This window comes from Carya illinoinensis, chromosome 13 (genome assembly GCF_018687715.1).
Source record: "Carya illinoinensis cultivar Pawnee chromosome 13, C.illinoinensisPawnee_v1, whole genome shotgun sequence".
NCBI classification, from domain to species: Eukaryota; Viridiplantae; Streptophyta; class Magnoliopsida; order Fagales; family Juglandaceae; genus Carya; species Carya illinoinensis.
The window spans coordinates 29,764,287-29,787,952 of NC_056764.1; the positions used below are offsets into that span (position 1 = coordinate 29,764,287).

A 23,666-nucleotide genomic window follows, 5' to 3' on the forward strand; every position below is an offset into this window, starting at 1 on the left:
CTGTCAAGAAGGGATTCGACTGCTCTAGTACTCTCTATACATGAATATATTAAGGGCTTGTTTGGATTAAAAAATGAAATGAGATAGTTTCAATGAAAATTGAATAAAATAAAAGTTGAATTAATATGATTTGAAAAAGTTGAATTATTTATTATATTTTATATAGAAATTTGAGAAAATTATAATAATGAAATGAAATGAAACGTTTTTTGAATCCAAACAAATTCTAAAAGGCCGTCTCTAGCTAGGATTTGATCGGAAGGTATTTCACTCCCAATTTTACTAAGAGTTGAACAAAGTACTATACATAAAGAAAACTACATGTTTGGTGACGGATCAAGAGAGGAAAAATCTTGTACTGCATCCATTGAAGAGACCAAAGTTCAACAATTAGGGCTCATGACATCATTAATTTGTACAACTTACAACAAAAAACTGATCTAAAACAAGTGATCTATCATGCATGCTGCAGCATGATCATGTATTACACATATGTATATATTGATTGATTCTTCCACCACTAAAAGAGAACAAAAAAACCTAGCTAGCTACCATATCATAGAAATGAATTACCCCTTAATTACTTTTTCTTTCTGTTTCAACTCCAACCCTATAAATCTGCAGGGTGAGAACCTAACCTTGTGCTCTGATATGGTTTCAAGCTTAGGTGACCAAAGTTGTTCCTTAGACACAACAAGCTGTTCATAGTGCTTCTGCAACTCAGGCGTGCTACAAAGGGGACTACTGCACGATCCATTAATTTCCCTATTATTTCCTGACGTTGTTATAAGCCTTGTTATGAACTCCGGCACGACCTTGATTAAAACCCTTCCGTCCGCACCCTTTATGTACTGAAACGGCTGGGCGCAGTCCCCGAAATTGATGGGTGAATTTTTAGGGCTTGAACCGAAGGCTGCAAGAGAAGAGGCCGAGATGACATCGCATGCAAAGCGATCGATGGGAAGAACAAAGTAGGTTTGGCCACTCATGAGTTTGTCTTCTATGCCCAAGGCAGGGACCGGGTGGCCGATAAAGAATGAGTCTGAATGGCAAACCATTTTTTCGGGGAACTCGAACATGATCTCTCCGGCAATATGTTTTGATCCGGTGAGGATTCTCGTGGTTCCTTCCCAGAATATTAGCTTCACGGAGGAGCTAGGGTTTCCTTGGAAACATGGAGACACTGCATTTCCCATCAATTACGGGAGAGAGAGGGAGAGAAAAAAGGATATTCAGATCGAGAAGGTATTGGATTGCTGCATAGGGAAGATGGAAGAAAGATGGGGGGTTTTATATAGAGAAAAAGAAGGGAGCTGGGGGAGGATTGACCTGGAAAAAGTCGAGGCTTGTTGTTTAGTCGGGTTGGAGAGGGTCGGTGGTCAGGTCAGACATGCCGGCTCCAGTAGGTTTACTTTTAACGTCTACACGGGAGTATGTACTAGCTATAAGAACAGCTAGCTCATGATCATTCTATATAAATATCTATATCATTCTATATAAATATATATATATATATTATTTAGAAATTCGTGTTGGGACTTTATATAAGCTGCAATATATATATATATATAACTACAAGTCAAATCATGCGTATAATTGGTTGGATTCATGCACTCCTAGTGGCGAGTGGCGTGAATCTGAATGAATAAAATTGGTTTGGGAAAACCTCATAGCCGGTCGGGTGTAATACATTTATTTACACTATCTAATAAAATCTTAACAAATATGAGATTTATTTATCTTATAATAAGTCTTACAGCATGCTATGATTTTCCTTACCCTTTCTCTTCTCTATTTTAGCGCCCCTCCTGTATCTCAATTCTTCTCTCCCCTTTAGATTCTTCTTCACTTTTCTTCTCCCCTCCGATTTTCTTCTTTCTCTCCTCTCCACTTTCCCTCTCTCTCTCTTGTCTTTCCCGTGGCCTCTGCTCTTTCTCATGTTGATTGTGCACCTTTCTCTCCCACTAATATATATATATAATATTAGTTAGTGGGAGTTTCTGTATTCTAGAACAGAACTGCTACATACCCCCGGGGAATAACCCCGTCGCGGCCCGGGACTAACGTGGCAATTAAAATATTAATAAAAAATAAAAAGAATAAAGAAAGAAAGAAAGAAAAGCGGAAGAAATGAGGGAGATCAAAAAGCAGAGAGGTAGATCAATGAAAAATGAAAGCTGATGTTAGTTTGAAACTAGAGAGGGAGAAGCTGGATGCGTCTCTCCTTGCCGTCGTGCGTTGGAGGCAAATCGAATCAAAAGATCTACTTTGGGTTGGATGCTGTAAAGGGAAACCAGAGAGCGAAACTAGAGAGGGAGATCAAAACTTATTCAACTCTGTACCTCTGCTTTGTGGGTTTAGCCTGTGGAATGTAACGTGGTTGCAACGGGGTTTCCAAACTAACCTAGATGCTCAAGAACCCAGTATTTGTGTAGCTTGGAGCATATTATTCTATCTCTCCTGAAGATCTCTCCAAAGATTGAACTGAAAAATAGAACAAATAAAAAGAGAGAGAGAAAAAAAAAAGATTCTGAGCTTTGATGATAAATCGGTCCTACCCACAACGACAACGACGCCGCTTCCCTTACCCACAACGATGACCACAACCACTCTCTGGTTTCAAAAAAATACATACGAAGACACTCTAGTTTCCAACAATGCAACTCAGAATTGCAAAAACAGACTTCTCGTTTTTTTATTCCTTCCTTTCCTAAGTTCATTCGTATCTAGGAAACAATCTAAACATTTCAAGGGTTTCAATTTATTTATTTATTTATTTTTTTTGCACAAACACTGTATTTCAGATAAAGAAATTTGGGATCGTTTAGCTATGGAAAAATTCCCAAAAATTGGATCTCTGTGAAGCTTTTTTGATATACTTTTTTGGCAGAATCGTCATGCAAAGAAGAAGACTAAGGTTCTCTGGCAGAAGAAGGGAGGGAGGGGGCGTCTTCGTTTTCGATGGGAGATCAAATTGAGGGAGGGAGAGTGATTGATTGGGGAAGACGAAGGAACAGATGTACTTATTGGATTTTGAGATGAAGAAGCTGTGTTGAAGTACTACGTTAAAACGAATCAAAAATGAGAAGGAACAGTTAAGAGATATGAAGAAAGAAACGGTGCCGTTTCCATTTAGTGCCACATAGGCCACGAGGCCGCAGCAGGGTTACTCCTGGGGGCATACAGACTTTTCCATTCTAGAAATCCCATCATGCCAGCTTCTCTGCAGGAGCTTCCAAACCCCTCACTTGTGCATTGTGCAGTCCATTTTTCCAATTCTACTCATTTAATACCATCACACACTCACTTTGTCCCCCTTCTTTATGCTTCTGCTTCATTTCTATAGTTGTCTTTCAAAAGTAACCAATTTGACACGAAGTTAAGAGGAGTGAGAAGAACTAGAGGAACCATGACTAGCTATCTATTTTTCAACGATTAACTTTCAAAAGGAAGAGAGCCTGATGGGTATCTGGAACAGAATTCACATAAAATTTGATAAAGATCACCGAATTTCATACTTCAACCCCGACGAGGGGAGCAGGTCGTGATGGGGGTGAGAGGAGTAGAACATAGTACTTTATTTTACACAGAGAGAGAGAGAGAGAGGCCGAAACGTTGGATAGAAGTGGAAATGAGAATAGAAAAAAATGTGATCAGATACATGCAGGCCTATTTTCTCATCCACTGAAACCAATACGTGACAGCACTTCATTCGTTGGTGTAAAAATTAATATCACACCCGACCGGACCCAAGCGTCTCCCAATTGGTTTTAATTCATCTGCAGTGAGCTGCAGCTAGCTGCTCGATTCCTCTTATTCACTCATGTACTATAAGTACTTGGCAGGCAGGGCTGCAGACCAACCTTTTAAACGACAGGTTGATCATCACCATCTAGTTTTCTCCTGCCATTTTAGGGCATATTTTGAGGTTTACGTACGTACGTGACCAGAATTATGAGATTTTTTCCACATATATAATGCGACAATATTAATATTGAGGCAGCTAACTTTATTCTAATGATCAAAATCATGTTTTATTTCATCATCATGCATGCATGTATGGCATGTGCTCGTGAGTAATATATTAATATATATATATATTATGTTTCTAGGCCTAGTAATGCAAGATGCAATATTATAAGTTGTATGCTCGCTAATTTTTCTTTTTGTTTATATATAATGAAAGAGATTATTATAAGACCTTTACATCATATTTTAGCTGCATGTTTAAGTGACATAATTTGATTTAAAAGAAAAATAATTTTAAAATTTAAATATTATAAATCTACTATTTAAATAATGTAAATTAAATATTTTATACATTCACACCGACTTGAGAATAAAATAACTTATAATACAATCATGATCTAGTGATTAGTAAATTGGTATTAATTAATTTCGTTTCTCAATTGAAGTATGTACTACGTAACTGCATATATATATATGGAATCTTAATTAGCATGCATCACTATTGGCCTTGAGTATTAACAGCCATATATATATATATATATATATATATATATATATATATATATCCAGGTACGCCTTTAATTAATGATGGATCATATATGTGTGATCTAAAATTAAGAGATCGATCAGTGTGACAAAGTTGACGGTCCTGAACATTGATGATCATCTGCACATGGTTGACTCAAATTTATGTGGACGTTTGAACACAAAATAAACCAAAAAGTGCATTCATATACGTACTCAACTACTCCCATTTAATAGCTTACATACACCTCTTGCATATATATTCAATGCTCGGCCCAGCACCTAGCTATCTAGTTGTGATCACCAGCATGCATGCATGCAATTGTTTCCATGCATCATGCATGTGACCAACAGGCTAGCTAGACTTCAATCTGCGCGCATCATGGCCATGTAAATATTGGTATATATCTGATGATGTCAGAGCATATATGCTGGCATATAGCTAGGGATCGAGATGATATATATGAGTAGTAGTAGACTTCTAATTATTATGACCATATATACTATTTTCCGACGAGAGCATAACTTTCATATATATATATATATATATACACACACACACACACATACATACATACGGTAGCTCTCTCTCTCTCTCTCTCTCTCCCCCTCTCCAATTAATATGGCAGGCTTGGCAGCTGAACTCAATTATGTAGTGATAGGTCCTTTTGTCAACTCGACGACCAATCTTGACAATTAGATCATGAATATATATACATACATATATATATATATATATATATATATATATATATATATATATATATATATATATATATATATATATGTTCCTAAATATAAGGAGATTAAAGGCTTTCTTACTTTAGAGAAATTAGCTGGCTAGCTGTTTTTGTGTGTGTGTATATATTGTAGTAGCTTGATCATCAAGTAGTTTTTTAAATTAGGTTTTTGTTATTTGTTATTATAGTATTGAATTTGATCTCCTTGTGTAAAATGACCATTAATTTGGATATAAATTTCCAAAGGTTTCTTTCTATATATATATATATAGCTTGTGACTTTGAATATTGCTTATTAATGCATGTAGTTAATTAATTAGGTATATAATGGCCAACATATATATGTTTATTGTGGGTATAAAAATAATAATTAACCTAATAGTGGATTAATTAGTGAAAAAAGGTACCTAGAAAATAATGATACTATACTGCTATGTCCATTGATTTATTGAGAAAATATATTTACAACCATAAATTATGCAACCGCTGTGTAATCATTTTGAAAAAAGTAAATAAAACATATGACCCATATATTAATATATATATATATATATATTTTATAGTGGTTATTTCTTTGTTATACTTTTGGGTAATGTCATATATGAAAACATGAGCTAGCTAGCTAGCTATAGACTAATTCGTGCCTTTTTTTTTAAAATTATTAGATATATATATATATATATATATATATATATAAAGTTAACAGCCGAATTATTGACCATTTTTTATGTAGTACTGCATCTAATTAATTAATTGATTTCGAGCCGTGAAATTGTACGACTTATTAACTGATCATGATCGGGACGAAACTCATGATCATGACGTTCTTAACGTTTGATTTTTTTTTTTTTTTTTTTTTTAAGATTTCCATTGCAAGATATTCTAATTTTAGTTAATCTGTGGTTTTCATTTTCCATGAGATCAGCGAGAAATGCGCTCTACATTAATTGAAAATACTTTCAAAATTCATAATTTAATTCTTATATATATGATGCATGTACTCAACCTTGTTAAATTAAATTAAAGAAAGATCATCGGGCGACTATAGCTTATGATTATCCAACTTTAAAAAATAATAATTGTTGTCACCATATATAATTCTTATCCTCAAGCAAGATGATGATGTACAACGATTATCCTTAATTTCTAAATTAAAAGAGTAAAAAAAGGTTAAGAAAGAAAGAATATCATGAGAAAAACAAATATTACAACATAATTAAAATAAGCTGATACATATATATAATCATGGAGATCATTAAAGTTAAATCGATCGATTTTTCCAAGGAATATGTGGATTTCATCTCATTATATGTCTCCTTATGATCTTTAAAGACAAAATGTATAAACTAATTTGGAACAACAATAGATGAAATAGAAAATGAGATACGTATAATTAATTAATGTTGTGCGAACCTCATGCAACGGATAAAGGAGGATTTTGTAAAAGCAAGGTACGTATTTGTAAATAACTTGCTGATCGATCAAGTGTCGATTCACATGATGTCCTATGTGGATAATGAAAACGATTGAACAATTTGAATTAGTCGTGTATATATAGCTAGCACATGTACATGTTGACGATTGAATAAATCTCACATGATTGTCTGTGGATAAGGTCATGGACATATTTACAAATAATGAATAATCCTATTTTGTTGAACCGGTTTTATAAGATGAATTAAGCGTATGAATTTCTTCAGTACATGCATATATTTTGCAATATCCACTATATATAATTTCCATTATCACGGCCATCACTTTCTCTTTTTTTTTTGTTTTAAATAACAAAAGTCACAGCCATCACTTAATTAATTTGCCGTTCACAATATTTCGAAAACATGCTAATAATCCACCGTAACATAGGATCCTATGATGTCATGAGTGGATTATACATGAATACTTGCTGTAAATCTAAAAGTAGTATATATATATCAAATGAAGGGAAAATAGAAAATAAGTTATTTGACTACTCTAGTACTAATTCAAACTAATTAATTAGAGAAGATGTTTTTTCTATAGTAATAGATCTATTTGAATACGTAGTTTCAATTTAGATTGAATTTTAACAATGTATACGTACATGATGAGAAGTAGATGAGCCCGCCTATAGTTTTGCAAATTATTACAGCCTTAAAATATGAGAAATATGTATCGATCTTGTTGTCGTGCAACGATTATAAATTTTTTTAAAATTATATTTAGAACATGATCAGCTTATGAGCTTTACTTTTTTGAAATATTTTTGTGAATTATGCTTTTTTTTTTTTTTTGTCTTTTTCTTCGGTTCTTTTGTACATGATCGAGTACTTATAATTTGTTTGTGATTGCAATTAGAAGGTAGGAGATGATGATGATGAGCACGTGATCGATACGTACAGCCATCAATTACAACTGCATCACGGACGTTCCAAATATATATCATGTCTTTTGACCAGTCAATGACTGCCTAAAATTCATATATGAATGGATATATACGAATTCAAACAAAAACTTTGACTAAAGGGTACGTACGTTATAAAAATCTCGATATATTCTACCCTATAATTAATATTGTCTGTCCTACTCATTAAGGACGATGCAGGATCTCATGTTGTGTGCATGATGAGCTATCATTTGTTTTATTTTTTATTTTTATTTTAATGCCTTGAATCGATTAGTTTCACCCTCAATATATCTGCATCATGAAGTCAATAATCGGCCATTAGCATTGCAGTTTGACTATTCTCACAAACAAACAGTACTTAATACCCACAAGTTTATTGACCATGGCCATGCATCTCCATATCCCAGCTTACTGTTTTAATTAGCTCTTAATTATTATTTATTTATTTATTTATTTATAATGTTTAAATCAATGACATGATGGGAAATATTGACATTTGATCTTAATCTCCACCTACATCATCATATTTTTCAGACCATACAGTTATCCTGCAATAATGGTTACATGCATGCATATATATTCTAGGACGTAGCTAGCAATGTTTACACGTCTGTCTGTCTGTCTGTCTTTTTTCTTAAGATTGCAGACCAAAAGACCATGTGATATATATTCTTTTAGCTAGCTAGCTGATGATCAGAGAAAATTAATAGAGACGTATGCAGACCAGTTTTTCAAGCATTGATCTAATTAAATCACATCATGTGCTACCTCTCCTCTAATTAACTTTCATCGTGCGTATATGAATGGTAATCAGAAAAGCATGCATGAGTTTGATTCAGTCACGGGAAGCAATTTGAAGTGATAACAACTACGCATCCCATGCATATGCATGCAGCTCGATCGCATTCTCTATGATGATCTGTGTGATCTTGTTTTTGCAATTTCAACCTTGCCGTGGCGTACGTATATAGTAGTGATCCTTGGGAGAGCCGTAGAAATCCAACGACGTTCTGGGTTGGAGAGCTAGCCTTATTCGTTGTATATATATATATATATATATATATATATATATTTCCATGAATTGATCAGTTCTAATATTCGTACGTAGTTCGCCTAATCTAGAATTGAATGATATTCCAGTTAGGCCTGAGAGAGAGATAAATAGAACATTAAATATGTACTTTAATAAAATCCATGCATATTATTAGAAACTCTCGCACCATCAATTTTATACATAGACGAACTACGTATATGTATAAAATTAACGTTAAGTGAAGGTCAAATTATGATTATACGATTTATTTTTCTTTTTATACGTACATACGCTAGCGTCGAACTATTCGGTCTTTTGTAAGGAAAATTAGACATTTGTGTATTAGGTTAAAGTTGGTATATAGTTGTAATTTCAATGTTGTGATAAATGTGAGATTAACGTTGAAAAGCTCAAGGTGTTGCACGTACCTATGTATATATAATTTGTCAACTTGGATTAAAATATATTGTAAAGTACCAATTCAACTTTACCTTTTTTTATTATGATTATTCTCTCATTTTAAAGTAAACTAATTCAAATTCAATCCGTGTTTCGGGTTCATACATCATATAGAGGGATTTTTTTTAGGGTTAAAAAAAGAAGCTTACAAATGGAGAGATGAATATAAGTCCTAACCAAAAATATAAGAATCATCCAAAAGAAATTTAGACTTAAGAAGAAAAATGATGACGAGCCAAGGACATCTCATGTCTTTAAAATCTGGTTGCCCAGTGAAGCCTTTTCCAACCAAAGCCCAATTAATGATGTAATCCCATGGGCCAACGTTGTTGCACAATTTCTGCAACCCATATTTCAGATGATCACAGGCTTCCAACGGTGTGAACAGTCCTGCTAAAGCTTTGATTCCTTGTTAATGGACCACAATCCCAGGCTGTTCCAACACATCTCTTGTCGCTCCCTGGCCGAAGCAAACATCCCACCTGTGATATGTTACACACATTCATATATCTTTGCGAGTTGGTTCCAAATCAGAGTGGAGGAGGAGGGTTGCAGCAGATATTTAAACCATCACTGGCAAACCTTTTTGGTAGGGGATTAAATTGTTGCAAGATGACGCAAAGTTTTCACGCAAGCAGTCAAATTTTGTTCGGTTTAGGGTTGAGATTAATTGAGTAGATCAGAACGTCAAGGTCCTGACTATAGACCTCTGTGCTTAAGCTTTAGATCATAAAGAAATGGCTGTGCTAGCTTCCTTTGTTTTTGCTCAGCCCCCCATCCCATAACAGTTCTGATAACATGCTTTCCAATATCTTTGAGCAGTTCAGAAACCTTAAGGCATTGGTGCTAATATACAAATCACACCCATGCAAAAGTCGAAGTCAAGTCTAAAACGTGCTGAATGGTGATGCAGAATGTGGCATGAAAGACCTTGCTGTGACCCAGTGCAAATCGGAGGCATTAAAGTCTCTAGACCAGGATTCCTTGATTCAAAGTCCCCTATAGGACAAACTAAATGTATAAACTTCGTCAATTCAAAACCCCGTGTCCAAATTAATCACAAGGCTTATCCAGGATAGAAGTAGTGTCACCTTAATCACAAGCAATTAAACTATGTCATTTCCATGAACTCCAATCTCTGCTTTCTTATACTATTTGAGCGCACTTCTTGTACTGTTACACAAACAGAAGAGTAAGACAATCACAAGACTTCAGTTATATAGCTCAACATTCTATATGGCATGTAAGAATGAAGAATGAAAAACGATAATGAATCCCACCTTCAGTCTTCAGTATAAATCTGCCACGCAGCCAAATGAACACAGTTTGCCACTACTAAAACAGCTAAATAGTTAGAATTTATCATCTGGAACATATCCCCTTTGTAACATTTCATCATGGAACTGAAATGCCGCCTTCAGATTGTCCTGGTTCACATGCCCATTTATCAATGAGGTGTAGGTGGATCTATCAGGATTTATGCCTTTCTCAATCATCTTCTGCAATATCAGTTCGGCCTCTTTCATTCTACCTTCTCTACAAAACCCATTCAAAATTACATTATATGTAATAATGTCAGGCAATAGTCCTTGTCTCTCCATCTTGTTTATCAAAACAAAAGCTTTGTCCATATTCTCTTCTTTTACGAAACCATTGATAAGAGTGTTATAAGTAATGCTATCAGGAACAACTCCTTTTGACATCATCTTGCTCAAGAAGTCATCTGCCTTCAATGCATTACCTGACCGGCAATAGCCCTTTACAACAGTGTTGCATGTAACTATAGAGGGTTTGATACCTTTTTCAACCATCTCGTCCCACAACCTGAAAGCCTCAGATACATGCCCCATACTACAAAATCCATTAATGAGAATGCCATAGGAAATGTGATTGGGAGAAATCCCTCTAGAGATCATATCATCCCATAACTCCTCAGCTTTCTCCATTTCACCTAATTTGCAAAACCCATCAATTAATGTATTGAACGTCACTATGTCAGGCTTGAGATTCCTCTGCATCATTGTCTCAAACAAGCCAAGTGCTTTAGTCATATTCCCAACCTTGCAATACCCATGAATGAGAGTGGTGAAAGTGTAGAAATCAGGAAAGACACCCCTTTCTACCATCTCGTTGAACAGCTCATTTGCATCAGCTAGCATCTTCTCACGGCACAGCCCATTCAAAATGGTGTTGTATGTAACCACATCCATAACACAACCCCGCTCAAGCATTTCATCCCGCATCTTTAATGCCTCTGACATTGTGCCATTTCTGCAATACCCATCTATAAGAATCGTATAGATGACACTATCTGGAACCAAGCTAGCTTTCTTCATATTTCCGAAATGCAACAATGCCTTACCAAGATGCCCATTCCTCATAAAAACCCCAATAAGTGAACTAAAGCTAACTAAATCAGGAACAACACCACGACGCAGCATTTCATTAAAAATCTCTTCAGATTCTGAAATATTATCCTTTCTGCAACTCTCCACAAGCAATGTGTTATACGTAGCAGTATCAGGACACAACCCGTTATGCAACATCTCCTCCAATACTACCTTTGCTCTTCCGTACTTTCTGTTCTTACATAAACCATTTATGATAGCATTATAAGTGAAAAGGCCTGGTTTCAACCCCTTATCCGACATTGAGTTCATTACCTCAAAAGCTTCATCTATTAGCCCTTCACGGCAATATGCATTGATTAGTGTATTATATGTCACAATATCTGGAAAAACCCCCTTCTCTTTCATGTCCGACAAGAACACGTCGACACTATCAATTTTCCCATCTTTACATAATGCATTAACCATAATATTTAGTGTATAAACATTCAAACCAACACCACTCTTAACAACTTCCCCATATACCTCCCATGCCAAATCAACCCACCCTACCTTCACAAGCCCACCAAGAAGACTATTGCAGGCATTGATAGAAACATGAAACCCTTTACTTCTCAACAAACGAAATGCCTCAGACCCTTCCCTTAACTTCCTAGCCTGCACATAGGTCCTAATCAACAAATCAAAAACCGATGAATTGGACCCCAATCGGTCACACACCAAAGCCAACGATTCAACAACCTCAACCCGCAATACGCCACTCTTCCGTACCATTCTAAGAACCAAAGACTGCGCATCCGAAAGCCTCCGGCTACTTACCAAAACGTGAACCATTGCACTCAAAGATTGCGACGAATGCTTAAAATTTGGACAATTCAACAAAACTAAGTCAATGAATCTCTGACTCAGAAGCAAATTTCCATGACACCGGTAAAGAACTTCAACCACAAGTAAAGGGTTTAACACAAACAGATAATTGCGCAATGAATCGGAATTACCTTGTTTTAAACAGAACAGCATCTTCTCAACCAAGAAAGAATCTGCTAGAGGAGGAATTGAATCTGGTTGGTCCTGGGTTTGAAGGGCTCTGAGGCCGTGGTTAGGATCAGGGTTTGGTGGAGAAGAGTGGGAGTGAAGTCCATTAGAATGAGCTTGGTCGTGGAATGGTGGTATTGTGAAGAAGAATGTGAGGACTCTGAGAGTGGGTCTTGGGGAAAGTAGCCGTTGAGTGGCCATTTGAAAGTGGAAGAGTTGCCTGGGTTGCATTTGCTCATCACTGCTGCAAAGTTGCAAACAAAGACAGGAAAACCACCGCAGCCTGGGGTACGATGATCAGCTGTTTGTGGTTATTCCCCACCCTTTCTTTTTTGGTCAACAGCTGATTTTTTACGGAGCACATTGAATTTTATCTCCCTAGCCACACTGGCCAGCCTGTACACATGTCTTCAGTGAAATAAAAATAATACCCAACCAAGTAGCCAAAAATGCACGAGATTTTTCCTTCCTTCTGTTTCAGACGAGTGAAAAAGCCCTAAGAGCAGCCAACGAAAATGTAAACCGAAGCTGTGCATTTCACTCCCCACCGACGTGAAGCAAAGCTGTGCATTTCGTGTGCCCACCGACGTTCAGAAATAGGCAAATAAATTCCCAAGAGTTCACAAATGTCTATCAATACAACAGAACAGCAGTGAGTTCAAAGATCGATTTCACATAAAATGATCTCAGTTCAATCTAAATACAAGAATTCACAAATGGAGAAATAAATTCCCTCACAAATCAAAATCTATGGAAATCAAGTGGTTCAAATACTACTCAACAAGTATGAAAATAAAATTCAAAAGGGAGATTTGTACCCAGATTTCTCCAGACTGAAGAATTCGCCGTCAAGTGACCTAGCCTTGGAGTGATGGGTTGCGGCAAGCTGAAGGAGTCGCCGTCGAATGGAGGGTGAGAGCAGAGTTCTGTTTTGAGAAATGAAGAAGTTCGTTGAGGAAGGCTGCGTCACGGGGTAGAGAAGATGCAACATTATTAGCATTTTGGTCATTTCACATGTTGCCAGCAAGGCTCAGCATGGAGGCATGGCCAGCGTGTTAAAAACCAGGCAAATAGAATTTTCTGATTTTCCAACAACGCATATACAATTAGTTTTAGAAAACAGTTCTTCTATATGACCATTAACGACATGACAAGTAAAAAATAAAAAACAAAAAAAGAGAGAAAATATACAAAACGTGCTTAAGAAGCTTTGTTTCATCTCTCCCGTCCACTGTAGTCTCTACGAGCACCTCTATGATCACGTCGTCCCAACCATGTCAGTCCGAGTTTATTTCATAGATCTCCTTCACTATTTTCAATATGGCAACCAACTTTTGTATCACTTTCTCTATTTTTATCTCTTATTAATCTCTATTTCGGTCCATTTTCTACCATTAGAGTACATGATAGTCTCAGAATCTCACCTAGCATTCGACTTTCACATGTAAAAATCGTCTTCCTAAAAAGGTATTGGCTTCCACATTTTTAATTTTCTTGTTTATTTGAAAACAATCATGTAACTTTTCACCATTTTTTTTGCTCTTGTATAACGAGATGGTGTTTTCCTTTACCTTAAAAAGTGTTATTTATTTTCGTTTACAACCAAACATAATGTACATATCTAAGGATTGAGAAAATAAGTCGAAGAAGGCGGGGTTGAGGTTGCGTTGGTTGGTTTCCTAAAAGTAGGAGAGATTGAGACCAGAGTGAGGGACTCGGGCTTGTTGAGTGAGGGACTCAGGCTCGTTGGAATAGAAGATAATTTTTATCATGATTTATGAATTAGTTCAAATTTTATTTGTAAGTAGTTGAAAGATTATATCATGATTTCTCTTATAAGTAGTTCAGAAATTATGAATTTAAATTATGTCCACAACTAAAAAGAGAAGTATTACAGGAATAGAAGCTACAATTTGACTAATTAGATTGGATGATAATTTATCTGCAAGTATAAATAGAGAAGTCACTTAACTCATGGCGTACCTGTAAAATAGATTATATCTGCCTCAATTAAAAAAAATATCAGATATATATGCCACATTTAAAAAATAAAAGGAAAAAAATAGGAAAATTGATACTGTTCAGGTTTGGATATCCTAGCATAGAACTTAGAAACAAATAAGTCCTCATTTGTAACTCCCCTAAAAATAAAAGTAAGAAAAGAAGTGCCTGGCATCATTTTACCACTTGTATTACATGCCATTTGGACTCAAATGGGTAGGCCTCTGATGATCCAGCAATAAATTTGTCTGTTAACAAAACTTCCACACATGTAAGTGCTGAATTTGCTAGAGTCAAGATTGTATCCTCCTTCTAATGCCAATACAATCTTACCTTGGGTGAAACTCATCAGCTAAAAAATAAATAAAATGAAGAATATAGTCAAAACATAGAGACAAAAACACAAAAAATCTACTTCTAATGACCAAAGATTCTACTATAGTATGTGCTACAAAATATGTCTGAACATAATTAAAATGCAATTTATGCTAACAGCAATATGTATATTTATTCACTAAATATACATACTGTTTATTCACTAAAAGAAAAAAGATTGCAGCTGAATGATTGGGTTATAGATTCGTGAATGGAAAGTCTTCTGTGCTAAAAGATAGTAAGACAGTGGTGGCCTTCTCAATATGGGGTCCCTAGATGTTAGATATGCTGAGTACTGAATTGAGAATGTTATATAATTGATTTTTCAGGTGGGATATTCATCACCTGCTCAGTCTGGAATCATGGATGAGTAGGGCCTGACTGTGACAGAGGTGAGTGTAATATTGTAAGCGCTCTTTTACTCTGACAATGAAATTTGCCAGAGAATTTGCAAGCATTTGAATCACATTCCTCGAAAAGTAATTGATTCTGCTTTGAAAATGATGCTTGCCTCTCTTTTAGTACTTTTCCATTGATACATATCATTAATATTTCATGGGATTTGTTCTATTTATGCCTCTACCTTTAAAACAGTTTTCAACTGGGATACAATATAAGAGAATTGGCAAAAGAAGTTCAATGTGATCGAGGAAATGCTAAAAACAAGTGAAAAGGCACATAATTTTGACCGAATGACATCTCAAAGTACAGTTGGTAGTCCAAATTATTGTCAAGGACTTGATGATTTGGAGAAGCTAGGTAATTCTGTCTTAGTTTTTAGTTTAAGATACTTATCCACTAGGAGTAGGGTTCTTGTTTTTTTATTCTTCATGCCAATATTGACAATAGTAAAAGTTGACCAACAATTGATAGGGTCCTTATATATGTGAAATAATATGCCTATTTTTTACATCTTTTCTTTTTTACATCTTTTTAATATATTTAAATTTATATAAGACTTTATTGCATTTGAATAAATTTATATAAGATGATTTTTAATGTTTTAAAATATTCTCTAGATGGAGAAAGGGAAGGCACATGCATATTCCTCTACACCTCCTACAGCAGATCCAGCAACAAATCCTCTGTCCTAGGTAGGAACCTGAGCTGTTGTAATATTAAGCTTTTAAACTATTATCATGACTGGTTTTGTTCTGTAGTTGCCACAAGACCATTCTATCCACTTGGATCATCGCCTCTTACTTCAAATATTTTTGGACGATATTAGTACATCTTTGTTTTGTAATCATTACTATTTTATATGTTAGGCGATACTAATACCATTTTATCCGGATTTGTCAAACTATATGCATGGTTTTCATCCACCAATGCCACATGCATGGTTACCGCCATTTGTGAAGCATCCTGATGCCAACCCATTTACATGGATTAGTTAGGTGATAAATTTCTTTGTTAAGTACAGTGCTTATTTTATCCATGTTTGTAATCAATTTAATTTATTTTGTGGGTGTAAATTGAAAGGAAATCCACAACCCCCTTTTCACTCATCAGTTAACTCTTCGATTGGTTTACACTCGACAAGTTCAAGCCATGTGGATGAAGTTCAAAATATATCACCCAACTCTACTGGAAAAAGTATGTCTACACCCTCTATTAATGACACTGTTGAACCCAAAGATGCCGATCAGTCCAGGCTACAAAATACTATGCATACTGAGGGGGTAGATATTGTTGAGGAGCCGAAGTTGAGAATGGTGTTTAAATATGAAAATGAGTTACTTTCTTATTATAAAAGATATGAGCAACAATGTGGTTTTAGAGTAATGACACAAATGAGTCATAGATTTGAGGATGAGAGCGTTAAATATGTCACATTGGGTTGTGCTTGTGGTGAGAAGGCACGAAACCGTACGACAAATGTCGCTAGGCCACATTCGACATCAAAGACAGACTATAAGGAAATGATAAATGTTATGTTTGAAAAATGGGTGTTGAAGGTGTCAAGTGTTAACAATTCCCATAATCACTACCTAAGTCCACAAAAGTCAAGATTCTTTCACTGCAATAGAGAAGTAAGCGAGTATGTTAAGAGAGTGTTAGATATAAATGATCAGGTTGGGATCAGAATGAACAAGAAAGGCACAAGAGTTTTGCCTCTCTTGTACAAGAAGCAGGTGGGTTTGAAAACTTGTCATTCAATGAGAAAGATTGTCGTAATTATATTGACAAGGCATGCCACCTTAGACTTAGGAAAGGTGGCGCTGGAGCCCTCTGTGAGTATTTTGTTAGGATGCAATACAAGAATGACGGGTTCTTTTCACTAATGGATATGGATGATTACGGGCAGTTGAAGAATGTATTCTGAGTGGATGCATGAAGTAAGGTATTCTACAAATATTTTAGAAATTTCATCACATTCGACACGACATATTTGACAAACAAATATGGGATGTCGTTTGCACTGTTTGTTGGTATAAACCACCATGGTCAATCAATTCTGTTGGGGGCATGATTAATTTCTAGTGAGGATACAAAAATGTTTACATGGTTATTTCAGACTTGGTTGACCTATATGGATGGTGAAGCTCCCAAGGCTATTATCACAAATCAAGATAGAGTCATGAATAATGCAATAAGTCTCGTCTTTCCAAACAGTCAACACAAATTTTGCTTATGGCACATATTGAAAAAATTGCCTGAGAAGCTAGGTTTACATGGTGCATACAAAACTGAGTTGAAAAGTCAATTGCTAAACTGTGACTGTGTGTATGACTCTCACACAATAGAGGAGTTTGAGGGGTCTTGGGAAGTGTTAATTACAAAGTACAACTTGCAGAAGAATGCTTGGTTGAAGAGTTTATACGCTGAGCGTACGTATTGGGCACTGGTGTTCATGAAAGAAGTTTTATGGGCAGGAATGAGTACAACCCAACAAAGCGAGAGCATAAATGCTTTTTTTTACGGGTATGTTCATGCTAAGACAAACTTAAAAGAGTTTGTCGATCAGTTCAATAATGCATTGAAGAAGAAGATTGAGAATGAAAGTGAGGCAGACTTCTACTAATTCAAAGTTACAATTCTCGTCATCTCTCCCTCTCCACTTGAGAAGATTTTTCAAGATATATACACTTACAATAAATTTAGAGAAATTTAGAAAGAAGTAATAGGGATGCTTGCAACTCTTCCAACTCTACACCGAAAAGATGGTGTAATTGCAACGTACCATGTAGAAGATGAAGTGAATATTGATGATTTCATCAAGGAGGTGACCCACACAGTGTATTTTAATGAGGCCGAATACGAAGTGAAGTGTTCATGTACCTTGTTTGAGATGAGAGTGATAATGTGTAGACATGTATTAGGCATTATGAGAGTTTACAAAATCCATTCAATGCCAAAAAAGTACATACTAGATCAATGGAGGAAAGACATAAAAGGAACATACACTCTTATACGAAGTAGTTATGACATAGTTAATGAGAGGCCTGAAGTGAGCAGATATTCACGTATCATCAAAAAATGCTACCAAGTAGTCACAAATGCAGCTTCATGTGATGAACATATTGAGGATATGCTAGCTAAGTTAGATGCAATGAACTTAGGCTACCGCACCAACAAGCCGGCCCATCAAACCATTTCAAAGGTTGCAGTTACAACTACCGATACAATGATAGTTGGGAGTTCTAAGAAAGTACTGAGTCTCATTGTAGTGAGGGGAAAATGCAGACTGCCAACTCTCAGAAAAAATTCAATGATTGAGAGAGTGAAACCCAAGGCGAATAAGGCTACTCAGAAGGGCAAACGTAAACAGGTAAACTCATTATTGTGTAAGTGTTTGTTAAGAGTAATATGAGGTTAATTTACATATATTTTGTTTCTTTGTAGCTGCATGGAATAGAATGGAAAGTTGTTGGAACTTGTAGGAATTTATTTGGACAAATAGATGTTGGGACACAACAAAGTGTTCCTGTTCAGGTTACATACAGGTTTTTAATACTCGCACAAATTATATTGTGTTTTTAATGTTAGGAAAAATTCTATGCTATACGGGTTACTTTGATCTAATATTTTGCTTATATATTGTTAGTAGCCTCAAAACACTATTGAAGGGTTGGACTTTAGTGCACCGAGTTAGACTTTGCAATGATTGAGATTCAAGAAAGTGTAAAATTTCTACTCCCTTTAATTTGGTCCTACTCTCTAACTGTCGTAATTATTTTATCAAACTATTGGTTTGATTTTTAACTATTATATCATGTTCACAGATGCAACTTGGGGTTGGTGGAACCCAATTGGATAGCTTGACTGGCTCACAACCGTGATAATAAGTCACTTTATGGGATTTGTATCTGGAATGCTTATGCACTGATATTATTTATAATTTTGCTTGGTTATGGGAAAAAATAAATCTCACTTTATGGGGTGTGTACATGCATGCTAATCTAGTTTTTTGTAATTATTAATCGTGATAATAGAGAATTATGGATTTTCAGTTAGCTTGGGATTGGGTACTAAAAGAAAGTGTATTCATGTTTTGCTTGTAAATCTAGTTTGATCTTCATTTATGGGAGTTCGATTGAGCATATTAAATTGATTTTGTGTGCTTTGATTTCAGTTCTATAATGAGTAGATTCATGGAAGTTTTGTACAAAAATAGGAAGAGTAAGAGGAAGATTGATAGGGAGTCAAGCAGCTTGGTGTAAACCATCATATCCTGATGATGCATTGCCCAAATTAATGAAGCCAAACGAGCAAAATCCTACCAGCTATTGTATATATTTTTTGAAGGGTAACTTGAGCTATTGTAATTATTTTTTGATAATTAACTTGAGCGGTTGTTATTATTTTTTGATGAAAAACAACCAGTTGTTGACAAATTTGCTCAAATACTACAACGATATGCTACCAAGTTATAATTATTTTTTGATGGGTAACTTGAGTGGTTGTTATTATTTTTGATGAAAAACAATCAGTTGTTGACAAATTTGCTCAAATACTATGACGATATGCTACCAAGTTGTAATTATTTTTTGATGGGTAGCTTGAGTGAATGTTTGTTCTCAAGTACTACAGGTTTGAACTGGATGTTGAACTGGTATTTTAGGTACCTGAATGGGTGATGGCCACACTAACAACCCAGAATATTTTTTATTTTATTTTATTTGGGTCTTGTTAACTTGTAATTTTTTTCTTTTATTTCATAATGGTAACTTTTGTATTAGGCGTTTATTTGGCCAAAGATGCCAATGAGTACGAGTGCTCTGTTATGATAAATCTAACAATAAGCTAAACACGTGATGTTGAAGATCATGTTTTTTTATTTATTTGGGTCTTGTTAACTTGAAATGCAGTTTCTTTTATTTCATAATGGTTACTTCTGTATTAGGCATTTATTTGGCCAAAGATGCGAATGATTCTAAGTGCATGAGTTGATAAATCTAACACTAAGCAATACACGTGATATTGAAGATAATTCGTGGTTCTTATTTTGGAGTTACTTTTCAACTGTAAGATTTTCCACTAAAGAGAAGATCTGAGCACCATTTCTTTACCTATGCACTAAATAACAAAAATAGGTTGTTAATAATAAGCACATTTCATAATACATATTATTACCCATTGAGCACCTGATCATTGACGTTCATTTATTCATAAATTGGGCATGATAATTGGTGGGTAATTAGTACCACATAACTGGTTAAGCACCTGATCATTGCAGCTAGACTATCTTCACAAGACTGTCACACTTTCCAAATACACAATCTAAATTAGCTGCAACATATTCTTCTTGAAGAACACAATCAGCAGTTTCCAATTCAGGTAAAGTCAATTGCCTACTTTTTCAAACATTCACTATCCCATGTGTTCCAAAATACAAAATATATATTTTTTCTAAAAATATTGTAGGTATTTCCATAACTACTAGTCTAAAGCAGAAATTCACAAGTGTTCAGCTTTATACACTAAGTTTGTTGATTAGTGGATATTCATTGTGATCGTGAGAAGTACAAATAAAGTAATATACAAATTATACAATAGAGCCTTATATTTGTGCATTGACGCTGGACTCCCAAGTCCCTCTTGACAATTTTCCTCTCTCTTTTTTGAACCTCTTCATCTCTTGTTTGAACCTATTCCTCTCTTCTTCGAACCTCTTTCACTATTTGTTGAACCTCTACTTGTGTTTTCTAAAGCTCTTTCTCATTCTTTAACATCTTAATTTCTATTTTTACAAGTTCTTTTTCTCTTTTCTGGCTGTTATCGCTATCTGCCCATTTGAAATAGTTGCAGTGTAGTAACCCCTGTATAAACAAATAAACGAAATGCATAGGAAAATATCAAAATTTTGACTCAAACCCAAATGCAATTCAAAGGATGTAAAATTTTGTTTACTTGAGAATTGTACTTTGAACCAAAGTTTTGAAATCCGTTTCGGAGACTATTCTGGTTGAGGCACTGGAACGGAATATTTCGGTACCAGTACGTTTCGGTGTACCGTTTCAAAATTAATTATATATTATATATAAATATTTATATGTATATATAAACTAACAATTAATAAAATAAATACATATATATGTAAGTATGTATCATGTATATGTGTATATATATGGAATAATTAAATATTTATAAAATAAATATATATTGAAAAAAATCACAAACTTGAGTTAAGACACAAAAATAAAGGAAAAAATTAAAGAATATACATATTATTAAAAGTAACAATACTTCTAGTACACGGAAAAGAGTATTTGAATTTTAAAAGTACAATTTTATCCATTATTTTTCAACTTATTTACAAGAGAGCTATTTTTTATTTTTTTTAATTTGAATTTTAATTTCGGACCGGAATTACTATTCCGGCTGGAATATCGGAATCTGTCCGGAATTGATCGGAAAGGTCGAAATTTGACCGGAACGGCCGGAATTTGACCTGAAACGGAATAGATACCTATCCCATTTCGATTACTATTCCGGCACGAAAAATTTCTACCATTCCGGCCGAAACGGAACAATTTTTAAAACTTTGTTTTGAACACCTAAAGAATGATCGACCTGTATTTCTTGGTGTATTGGATGTTCTAAGTGAAGCGGGTGACCCACAAATGCACATTAGATTGGTTCTCAAAGTATGATTAACAAGTAAAGAAGAAGAATCTTCACTCGATACCTTTTCTCCATGCAACATTTTCCCAATCTACGATGGAGTATACTATTGCTAAAAAAAAAGTGTTTTTTATTTTTAGTTTATGTTCGGGTTTAGAAGTATTTTTTTAGAGAAGAGAGGTAGACCAACTTAGTTAAGATTAGGGCAGTGTTAGTGGAAAATAGAGAAATCATGAAGTTAAACCAAGTTGACACAATGGTGATAACATTAATTAATCAACCAAGTTGGTACTGCACCACTACTTCTATTACAAGAGGAAGATCATACATGGACTTTTTGCATACGTTCAGGGCAATAAGAGTCTTAATGTCATGAATAAAAATAGAAACAAAAATTTATTCTTATCCATAAATAATAGACCTAGCCCAACCAATTTCATGTGACGCATATCTTTCGATTCACATAATTGTAGTATTTTCAGTCAATGAACAAAACTGTACAAGACAAATCGAGATTAATGCATCATTGGTCAGGAAAGAATATCTTGCAATGCAGATTAGATCATATATATATATATATATATATATATATTTATATATATATATATATGTCTCCACCCATATCTCAAATAGTTTAATCGGCCAAATTAAAAGAATACCAAACTTATTTAGAAAGTGTGTGCTTCTTTATTGGTAAGATCTTCAATTTTGTTAGACATATATGTTTATGTAGTGTAAAACAAATTATAAAAGCAGAACAAAATATTTTATAATAAAAAATGGAGCACATCAGCTAACTATTCCATGAAAGCATGCATATATGTATATCCATGTTAATGCAATCAAGTGGCAAAATTGCTTTTATTGTTGCAGATAAGGGGCTAGCTAGCAATTACCTAGTTGCTTTTTCAATAAAAAATGTACAATATCACTTGCATGTTCTAGAAGTATACACATCATTTTACGATACCTGAGAAGCTAGGTTCACTTGCAGAGTTAAATGTTACTTGAGTTCATGGTCGGGTCAAAACTAAGGATAGATTACGTACAATAATATTAGCTATATTAAATAATTTTACTTTAATGTATAATTTATTAATAATCATGAGAGAGCCTGGAGATCAAATGGAATATATTAAATGTTAAAATGGCATATACTTAACTATTTGGTTTATCATAACATTAGCTCAAAAGATCACTTTATATGAGTTTTCAAGCTGATCAACTTATATTATAATATGAGTGGTGGAAGTTTAAGGTTGGAATCCTTACATATTAAATACATAGCTAGGTGAAAAAATAAAAAAAAAAATTGAGGAAAACAAAAATAGATGAGCAGTGGATGCAGCCAACATCACATTCCTATGAATTTAAAGGGAAGTATTACCTACTTTACTCTTTGTATAGTGAAATTTCACGAGTGTTTCTGCACTTTAATGCATGCCAAAATTCCACGGGTGTACAATTTTACACATCAATTTCACATATCTAAAATAATTATTCTAGAACCAATTAAAACCCTTTAGCATCGACACAATGTAGAAAGCTAATTCAAAGAAGTAGAATATCCAAATAATCAAAACTTATAGATATGGTTTAGGGAGTGCGACGGGTTAGATTAGTGATTTCACTCTTCACATGAGGGGAGGGGTTAGGGTTAGTGATTTTCAACTTTCAGATGGGGGAGGATAGCCTTCAGATAGGGGAAACCATTTCAATGGGGGAGGAGA

The 23,666-nt window shown here is 34.8% G+C and overlaps 4 protein-coding genes across 11 annotated transcripts; 2 read left to right on the plus strand and 2 right to left on the minus strand.

Annotated features, from left to right (window-relative positions):
- Nucleotides 1-569: 569 nt before the first annotated feature.
- Nucleotides 570-1,196, minus strand: LOC122291122. The gene has a single exon (XM_043098769.1). It carries the CDS (start codon nucleotides 1,194-1,196, stop codon nucleotides 570-572), a length of 627 nt encoding a protein of 208 aa, XP_042954703.1.
- An 8,065-nt stretch (nucleotides 1,197-9,261) lies between these two features.
- Nucleotides 9,262-13,534, minus strand: LOC122292489 (pentatricopeptide repeat-containing protein At5g01110). 8 transcript variants are annotated; one of them, XR_006236939.1, is made up of 4 exons: nucleotides 13,311-13,534; nucleotides 10,390-13,122; nucleotides 10,201-10,282; nucleotides 9,262-9,591 (listed from the first exon to the last, which is right to left on the minus strand). XR_006236939.1 is itself a non-coding variant. In XM_043100871.1 (2 exons), the coding sequence occupies exon 2, from the start codon at nucleotides 12,721-12,723 to the stop codon at nucleotides 10,462-10,464; it is 2,262 nt and encodes a 753-aa protein (XP_042956805.1). In that variant the 5' UTR covers nucleotides 12,724-13,122; nucleotides 13,311-13,534; the 3' UTR covers nucleotides 9,262-10,461. The 8 variants fall into 8 exon arrangements, 1 of the variants encoding a protein (XP_042956805.1); XR_006236937.1 differs by having other exon boundaries at nucleotides 9,262-10,108; XR_006236935.1 differs by having other exon boundaries at nucleotides 9,262-10,120.
- Nucleotides 13,535-16,466: 2,932 nt separating this feature from the next.
- On the plus strand, nucleotides 16,467-17,893 carry LOC122291123 (protein FAR1-RELATED SEQUENCE 4-like). Its single transcript, XM_043098770.1, has 2 exons — nucleotides 16,467-17,003; nucleotides 17,387-17,893. Exons 1-2 carry the CDS (start codon nucleotides 16,467-16,469, stop codon nucleotides 17,891-17,893), a joined length of 1,044 nt encoding a protein of 347 aa, XP_042954704.1.
- A 105-nt stretch (nucleotides 17,894-17,998) lies between these two features.
- Nucleotides 17,999-19,151, plus strand: LOC122291125 (protein FAR-RED ELONGATED HYPOCOTYL 3-like). Its single transcript, XM_043098771.1, has 3 exons — nucleotides 17,999-18,640; nucleotides 18,715-18,804; nucleotides 19,095-19,151. The coding sequence occupies exons 1-3, from the start codon at nucleotides 17,999-18,001 to the stop codon at nucleotides 19,149-19,151; spliced, it is 789 nt and encodes a 262-aa protein (XP_042954705.1).
- The last annotated feature ends 4,515 nt before the right edge of the window (nucleotides 19,152-23,666 follow it).

Coding starts and splice junctions, on each gene's coding strand:
- LOC122291122 (XM_043098769.1), bottom strand. CDS start 1,196: ATGGGAAATGCAGTGTCTCCATGTTTCCAAGGAAACCCTAGCTCCTCC.
- LOC122292489 (XM_043100871.1), bottom strand. CDS start 12,723: ATGCAACCCAGGCAACTCTTCCACTTTCAAATGGCCACTCAACGGCTA.
- LOC122291123 (XM_043098770.1), top strand. CDS start 16,467: ATGTCTACACCCTCTATTAATGACACTGTTGAACCCAAAGATGCCGAT. Junction 17,004..17,386: donor CTCTCTTGTACAAGAAGCAG/GTGGGTTTGAAA, acceptor TGGTTATTTCAG/ACTTGGTTGACCTATATGGA.
- LOC122291125 (XM_043098771.1), top strand. CDS start 17,999: ATGCTTGCAACTCTTCCAACTCTACACCGAAAAGATGGTGTAATTGCA. Junction 18,641..18,714: donor AGAAGGGCAAACGTAAACAG/GTAAACTCATTA, acceptor GTTTCTTTGTAG/CTGCATGGAATAGAATGGAA. Junction 18,805..19,094: donor AACAAAGTGTTCCTGTTCAG/GTTACATACAGG, acceptor TCATGTTCACAG/ATGCAACTTGGGGTTGGTGG.